The following is an 8,688-nucleotide window of genomic DNA, read 5'->3' on the forward strand; positions in this document are numbered from 1 at the left end:
TTTTTATTTATTTACATTGACATTTACTAATTAAGAAATTCATTATTAAAAAAATAACTTTGGAATGAAATCTTACTCTAAAAAGAAATCTCACTGTTTTACAAAAGTAGTAAATTTTCACTCTTTAGAGTGAGATTCTCCAAAAAATTTAGAGAGTATGTAATAAAATAAATGGAAATAGAAGTAAACTTCTTTGGAGGAAACTTTGATAGGCGGATTTTTTGCGAGCGCTTCTCCCTCAAGGATTTTCTATTACAATATATTAAACTATCGTATCTTCTATGTTTTAGTGGTGTCGCGGTGTCTTGTGGGGAATGCAGCAGCAGTGGCACGAGCGATATCACAGAACCGGGCTCACCGTGCAGCACCAGCAGCGACGAGGGGGTAGCTGCGATACGCGGCACATCCGCCAGTCCGCTTCCGTCTCTGCCCAAGCTGGCGCCGTCATCGCAGCTCGGTACCAGGCCCCAGTGGCCCTGGACCCCGCCGTTGGCGGCGACCGCCTGCTCCACAACCGCGTTCAAAAGGTTGAGGGGCGAACCCGAGGCTGGCGCCCTTCCTCGCTCCGGCGCCGCCGATCCCACCTCCAGGGGAGCCGTCAAGGCAAACGGAAAGACTGCGGGCGGCCAGCACCACCACGAGTCCCAGGGCAAGATCACGGAGTACTTTAAGACGCAGATTAAGCCGCAACAACCGAAGGTTGATATCTATTTGAGATAGAGACGAATAACAAATGTGTCAGGAAAAAATACAAGTATTTTGATGTAAAAATAACTAAGATATTAAAAGCAAAAATTTTGATCAGAGAGATCTAGAGAGATCTTTTTGTAAAAAATGAGTTTTTTTCAGTTATCATAAATACCCAATTCACAATAGTTTTTTGTTTTGAAAGAAATGTAAGTTCTGTAAGGTTGACTTTGAATGACACAATGGTATCTATAATAGATAGTCTCTCAAACACAAAAGCATCAACAGATCTTGGAATCTAAGAAAGTTCTATGAGATTTTAAAACTTTTTAAATTTTAATTTCAAAAGTGCAAATAAATGGATGCTCGCATTTTCTTTAGTCTGAACTTCAGCTAAATTTTAATTTAAAGATTGCAGAAATATTTAAGATTATAGCGAAACTATACATTACATTAATATTCATCGTTTGTTTAGTGACTTTGATTTGCAATTCGTGAGAATTGCAGAAGTCAATTAAAGGAAAAGTAGCAAAAGAAAATATTTCTTCGATTAAAACCAATGTTACAACGGAAGTGTTGAAGATATCGACTGGCTTTGCTTCGCGCGAACACTTCAGATACATACTCATCTTATCAGCGAACACGCATTTATCGGATATTGAATTAGCCTTTTTTAACAAGCTCGCACGTATAGGTCTTTTCCAATAGGTTGATATTAATTCGCGGAAACTGTTCTCGTTCTATCGATTCTTCTATCGATCGACAATTTAACATGACGCGTTCTCGATAATTCGCGTTCACATTGCACCGTATTTAACGTTAAACGTATCTACGAGGCTAAATTAACATTAGACAAAGCAAATATCACTGTACATCGATACAAGAAATATGATAAATTATTTGTCATAATGCAGAGTTTTATGATAAGGGCTCAATGTTTTTGTCTAATATACGATTACTTCGATGTCGTTCTTATCGTGATCCACATAGTGACCTCGCTTCGGTAAAGAAGCATCGTTCTTTAATATTGAAATATTTATCAAAAAATATTGAGGGTACCTATATAAATATTTGAATAGTGTATATAATTAATAACTAGTACAACATTATTTAACAGTCACAAAAACTTGTTACTTTATTTTTGTAAACTGAATATGTAAATTTAAATTGAAATATTATTAGGCACTAAAATCTAGCTCAGACCGAGTAAAACATTTTTCTACTTATAATTAGTTCTATTATACGTCGGTCTAATATCATTTATTATTTTATTTTGATCTCTTTTGAAAAAAGTTGCATATTTTTTTTCAATTGTCTTCAACACAATAATTCTAATATAAGCTATCTTTGTTACATAAATAGTATTGAAATTTTTTGTTATGCTTATGTTAATAGATAAAGAAAACGAACGAAATGGTATTGGTAGCGAAGAGCTCAGAATTTCGAAGGCCTCCTATGGTGCAGAGGAATAAAGGCGGCCTCGCTAAGTACTTGGGGACCGTGTCGTCCAACACAAACCGCAGTACTGTGACCAACGAGCCCTGGGAAGTGAGAACACTGACGTCATCGTCGACGAAAAAGGTACCACTGGTCATTGTGCCAAGGGCCAATGGCAAGATAGACAAGAAGCTACCGAAGCCACTGCCAAGTCTGCCAATCTCGAACGACGTACTGAAAAATCTGCCTAAGATCTCATCCCTTAGGTATAAATATACGATTTATTTTTGCGGTATATCTTAAAGCAATAGTGCTGATTGATTAGTTAGTCAATTAACTAGCTAATTTTTGCTATTAAAGAGCGTATATTGAGAGTTTCTCAGGCAACATGTGTGTCTCAAAAAGCTGTATCAAAGGCGTATTTCAGACTTCAAAAATGAAATTTCTTAAAAACGTCTTCAAACATCTTTAAGACTTTCCGTGTAGCTGGATTTTTTAAATATTGCTGTTTTCATTCATTTTTAGTCAAAAGAAATGGGACACGGTAAGTAAAAGTTATTTCCTGATTAATGACTGTTTTTTTAATTTTTAATACAGATTAACTTCGGACGTAAGTATCAATTCAACCAAGGGCAGTTCTCCGCCCGCTACTGCCGCCCCGTCGCTATTAGGCGAACCGTTAGACTTCAAGGCAATCTTGACGAAACCGCACGTGAACGAGAACAATAATCTAACAAACAGCTGTGGAAGTATCCTGGGAGCGTTAAGATCGCAAAGCAGTCACGAATCCCCTATTTCGAGGTTGTCTTCGCCATCGAAGGAGGACAACAAGGATGAGGATGGTCAATCGGCGCCGATCGACGTTGATGAAGATGACGTTGATGAAGAGGACTCTTTAGGTAGCGAATCGAAACCGTCGCCTATTCTTTCGGCACCTACCACCATTCGATTTCCGGCACGAGCGCCCGAGAAAGATAGATCTCAAGCTACTGATAGCGGGATCTGTCGTTGGGATAAATGCGAAGCCAACTTTGAGTCAGTGGGTGGTCTTTTGGAGCATTTACAGGTACATAACACATAATTTTTTATCATAAATTTTTTATCTTTGCAGAAAATATTCGTTGATCAGATCCTCGTATTTCTTATTTGAAAAATTCAACTTATTAATATAAAATATAGTTTTTGTGTACAATTTATGTATTTTTTATAGGCTGCGCACATCAACACACAAACCGGCAGCGACAATTTCGTCTGTCAATGGCAGGGATGTAAGGTACAAGGTAGAACTTCTTGTTCTCGACGATGGTTGGAAAGACACGTTCTGTCTCACGGTGGCAATAAACCCTTTCGATGCATTGTCGATGGTTGCGGTTGCAGATTCAGTTCTCAGGTAACGCGCATGTTTTTCTCTTACAGCACTGCCTTTATATGCTGGTAACATTTAATAAAATATTATATTTAGAAACTAATCTATATATTCATTTGCAGACCGCCCTTGAGAGGCATGTAAATGGTCATTTCAATCAGCCGGAAACGAGCAACACTAACGGAAGACGTAGTTGCGAGAACGGTGGCAAACTCGTTAGGAGGAATGGCAAGAAGCTTAGATATAGGCGACAACCTTGGTCTGGTGAGTGTCGCTATTTTATGCTGTTTATAGATTTGTTTTTTTTCTCTTGAAAATGTTTTATAGATTGATAAAAAATGATACATATTAATATCATTGCAGCAAGACTTTTTGATTACTTTGACTCGGGAGTAATGGAGGGTCTTCAGCACAGGCTACTGGAATTAGCGACATCGAGGACACAGGGGCGACTAGCTGAAACGCCAGGAAACTCGATGGCACTAACTAGTCAAGTAAGTTATAATAAGCGCACTGTAATAATTATCGCACTGTGCAGTATCGTAATGTTCGCTGAGACTTACTTCGATAAAATTCCTCTTCTAGGTTTTAGCGAGGAGAGTCGAAATGGATGGAAAGACGAAGGTGTTATTGCGATGGTATCCTCAAGATATGTAAGTTTTCTTATTAAAAAATGAACTTTAACTGATTATACAGATATCTAAAAGACTGATGATTCTTATCGTTGTGTGCTTTTTATAGAGAACCGGATGAATGGGTATTAGAATCCGAAGTACAAAGCACAAAGCATGTAGGTATTCGCAAAGCAGCCGCTAGTAATCCGGAACAAGTGAGTTTGGCTCTCTATCCCGCGATAAGCGGTTGCACGCCGCCGACGGTGCGAGCGAAGCAGCGCCGAAAACCAGTAAAAAACTCGTGATAATGCCGGCTGATCGGCCGGATACCAGAACTGACCTAACTGATATCTCAACCTTCTTCGAAGTGAAGAAGAACAGAGTGCTGCCGTTGATATGAGCACGACACGGTCTATAACACTTCCTGGTCGGTGAAGACGAAGGCCACAACGATGCGACCTGAAATACCCGAACGTATCGAAAGAGACAAAGACCGCTTTAGAAGATAATTAATCTAAAGATAAATGACCAATATGACTCGAATTAAAAAAAGTAAGAATCGTCGAAGGAAATCGTGTAACAGATAAATTCAGGATGTAAGACAGTAGCGATAAGAACAAGGGATAGCAAATGGACGAACAAAGAAACGATCATCCGTCCTCCGTTTTGAGGACGAAAATATTGCTCAGCAATGAACATTGTCGTTATTTATCGATAGATACATCTACTAATGCGCTAGTTCTATGCGAATCCCTGCCACGAGTACCTCGCATAATTTGACGCTCGTCGGCTTCGGAAGCGCTAAGTCTGGGCCTCGAAAGTGCCTCACCGTGGATACGTTTTGCACCGTCTTCTACCGTGATCAAGATCCCAGGGACAAATGCGTGGTGAAAACGATAGTAATGGTAGACAAAGACAAAAAAAAAGAAAGCAACAAAGAGGAGCTTTTGCGTATTTGGTTTTGCCAAAGGAAACAGAAGTCGTGCACAGACAAAATATTTAAGCGGTAGTTAACAATTTATAAAAAGATAATCACTCTGGTGGCCTTAGGATTCAATTAATATCTAACATCGGCCCCTTGGCACTTCCGGGAACTGAGTATCTTGGCGATCTCCGACGATGTTTTGAAAGAAGAGAGAAGAGAAGGGAAAAGAAAAAAGAAGATGCTTCTACCTCGATTTACAACTCGGTAGAAACTCGCGTCGGCTGTCATCATATGATGACACGAAGAGAATCGAGAAGAAGAAACATGAGAGGACGGAGGAAGATCGTGGACAGCGCGAAGCGGACGCAGAAGACTGTATCGGGAATGTATGAGAGAAAATCGGAGAAGGGTATTTAGATTGTTAGGTGAGAATTCGAATGAGTACGAATGAAAATATGTATGTATGAGAGAGAGAGACTGAGTAATAATGCTCCGAATTCGCCGTTATTTCCCTGAATAGGGTGACAGTTTCCCAGGCTAGGAACCTCGGCATGAAATTGAAAGATTGCGGAGTAATCGGACGATACGTACGCCACCGAGATTTCTATCGAGGATTATTTCTCTTCGTTCTTTCGTAGAAGTAGAACGGAGAGGCGATGTACAAAACAAAATTAAGAAAAAAAGAGTGATTCTCAAGGCCCGAGGCATGCCCGAGCTTTTGAAAAAGAGATGTATGGCATCGAGTTTGCCTCGTTTCCGCGCCCGAGATGTGTTCGATTTCTTGTGTACTTCATCATTCGCGTTATTTTTATCTTTCTGCTGAGTCTCGTGTAGCATGTTGGCATACACTCGTCGCATTAAAGAGCGCAAAATTTAATCAAGTGTCAAGATGAAAAGAAACGAGAGTAAGTAAACATGTTGCGCAACCACAATCGATGAGCTGTTACCCTCAAAAGGGGTAAATTACGTACGTAGGCTGTGTTACATTTCCCACGGACTTGTTAAGAATGGGTTGAACAAAGAGCGCGACGTGCGTCATATTGTTGCTCTCGCAATTCATGTACGTGACTTCGCAAAAAGAGAAATAAATTTTGCGACCACGCAAGCTTCTCGCGGATGATCGTAGAGCAACGCCGCGCACGTGTGCATGCATAGCGAATAGAACTTCATGTAAATTAAAGCTCGCGAAGGAGAAGAATATGTGTCGTATCGTATGAATGTATTGAACGAGTGAGAGTTGATCGAAAAATAGACGAGAGATTGACGAGAAAATCAGAATGGATGAGCTGATTGAATATGTATGAGAGATCGAGTGGCTGAAAAGAAATGGAGACCGTATGAGACACACAGACAAAGACGGAACGTCATTACACACCAGCTAAGAAACACTGCCAATATAATTGTAATTAAGAACTTTACGACATTAATTAATTATTCTTACTATTATTGTAAAGTACGATTGTAAAACCCCAGACATAATACGAATAGCAACAGCGATAGAAATAACACCATTCAATTTAGAAACTGTGTATTCTGGAGTATCTGATTTCTGAAAGATTGAAATCGTGGTATTCCTATCGCTATCACTATTCCCTCGCATTATGCCTGAGGCTTAAGTGTATAATCGAATAGATCTCTAGCTGACGCGCGAGAATATGTAGTAAGGAGGACATGTAATAAGAAGCGGCCGTTCCGATAATGCGTCGTTGTCACGTCCGTTCCACGATATTTTAATGATAAATACTTTTTCTCAAACTGCCCGCGTATGAGAGGGTGTTCCGTGCACGCGGCGTGCACGGCGCGTCGCGAACGCGTGGCCGCGAGTTGTAAATGTAAATACTTAGTTGAAATTATCGTAATGAAACGGCATATTACACGAATCCTATATTCGCAATCGTAGGTTTGCTACCCATCGCCACTAAAGCAAGCCACTTGCGAGCTATCTAAAAAAGTATATCTCTCTGTATCCATTGATTTTCGAGCACAGCGTTCCCGCGAGGGCGGCACGCATACGGCGGTGGATTTTTCCTTCCTTTTGAGGAAATCGAAAGATAAACACCGAACATAAACGCGTCACTGCCAGAATCACGCACTGCCAGCCCCGTCGTTCTAACGACGCGCCTCTAACGTAGTATCTCTCTCTATTACACGAGCATATATTCGTTCGTATCGTGCTTCTAAAAAACTCATCATCGGCTCTTTTCTCTTTATACGTACATACATACATTATACATACATACATACTCACACACATGGCCTAGCCGCAGCCACCGTTTTTGAATTTGTATATTCTTCGAGTATATATATCGTCGCTTCTAAAGAAAGATTCATTAACATAACATTTTGTGAATTTATTTATTAAAATTAAATTATAATTAAATTCAGTTTTTATGTTTGGACATTCGTAAATTCAAGGCAATTAATTATTCATACCTTGAAAGTATATCTAGAAGTTTATTCTTTTTCGAAGTAAATTCTGAAGTGAACAAGTAATGCAACAAGTTGATAAGAAACAAATATAAGTTGTTTTACTCCAAATTTATTACACTAATATATATCAATTCAGAACTTTCTTCGAAAAAGAACAAGCTTTATCTAAATGAAGAGATAATTTATTTTTAATTTTAAAAGATTAATTAGATTTATATAGTCTTCTTTAAGATCGGCGATATTCTCCTGGCGCTCATGTATCGCGCACTGCCAAATTTTCATTGAGCACATGATCTAAGGCACTGCCAGTGAGACATACAGAAGTGTAAAAAGAGATACCATAGGTTCTGCCGAGGAGTCCCGCATTTCAAATCGACCTGTATTTCATCGGGACTCCTCAATGCCATACGATGTCTCATGAACAATCTTCATGCGTTTTTGATTCCGTTTTTGGGCCGAAACACGATAAGATATAAAAATGAGAAACAAAGAAGCAAAAAAATAGGTACTATTAGAGTAATCTTAATGTATTAAAATTTATAAAAAACATAAAAATTCGGAATGTTACTTAAAAGACATTTGAAAGATAAAAACATCTTTGTTAGATTTTAAGCGTTTGTGCGTTTACTTTCAAAGTGAAATTCTATATTTAATTCTTACTCTTTTCTTTTTTATCTTCATTTTATATTTTATTGTGTTTCGATCATTCATCATATATTCGCCTAATTTTGTTCTTTTGTGGCGCGATTATCCCCTCTTTCCGATTGTTATTTTTGTCGTTTCATCCTATCAATTTTTTATCGCACAATCTCTGCTCATGTAAAATGAATTGTCAATCAAGATTATATCGATTAGGCAAGGGACCAATCTTTTATGTACGTGAAAACTTATCTGCCATTTCTGGCATAAATAATCGTTTTCATGGAATATGTCTTTCTTTGTAACCGACCAATTAGATCGATCGTATTTCAAGACTTTTTAGTTAATATGCAAACATTTAGGTTTAATTTATTAGAGAGAGAGAAAACGAACTGAGCAGAGATTCCTTTAATTATTAAGTTATTTTCTTTTTTATCATTTTCTTAATATTAGTGTAAAGATGAAACGATGGAAAGTACTTTCGGTTATTTAAATCGCGCTTGATCTCGTGGAATGGAAGAACTGCGACAAAGAATGAGAGAGAGAGAGAGAGAGAGAGAGAGAGAGAGAGAGAGAGAGAGAGAGAGAGA

The 8,688-nt window shown here is 38.7% G+C and overlaps 1 protein-coding gene across 1 annotated transcript in view; it reads left to right on the top strand.

The window, feature by feature from the left end:
* Window positions 1-7,295, top strand: part of LOC108684227 (AF4/FMR2 family member 4-like) — an 89,597-nt gene extending 82,302 nt beyond the window's left edge. Inside the window, exons 2-9 of the mRNA XM_018188452.1 lie at window positions 291-699; window positions 2,083-2,390; window positions 2,722-3,190; window positions 3,335-3,514; window positions 3,613-3,754; window positions 3,854-3,984; window positions 4,076-4,143; window positions 4,232-7,295. Of these exons, the coding sequence (XP_018043941.1) occupies window positions 291-699; window positions 2,083-2,390; window positions 2,722-3,190; window positions 3,335-3,514; window positions 3,613-3,754; window positions 3,854-3,984; window positions 4,076-4,143; window positions 4,232-4,409 (1,885 nt within the window). The 3' untranslated portion in view covers window positions 4,410-7,295. The remainder of the gene's footprint in view (window positions 1-290; window positions 700-2,082; window positions 2,391-2,721; window positions 3,191-3,334; window positions 3,515-3,612; window positions 3,755-3,853; window positions 3,985-4,075; window positions 4,144-4,231) is intronic.
* Window positions 7,296-8,688: the final 1,393 nt, after the last annotated feature.

This window comes from Atta colombica, unplaced genomic scaffold, assembly GCF_001594045.1.
Source record: "Atta colombica isolate Treedump-2 unplaced genomic scaffold, Acol1.0 scaffold127, whole genome shotgun sequence".
In the NCBI taxonomy this organism is placed as follows: Eukaryota; Metazoa; Arthropoda; class Insecta; order Hymenoptera; family Formicidae; genus Atta; species Atta colombica.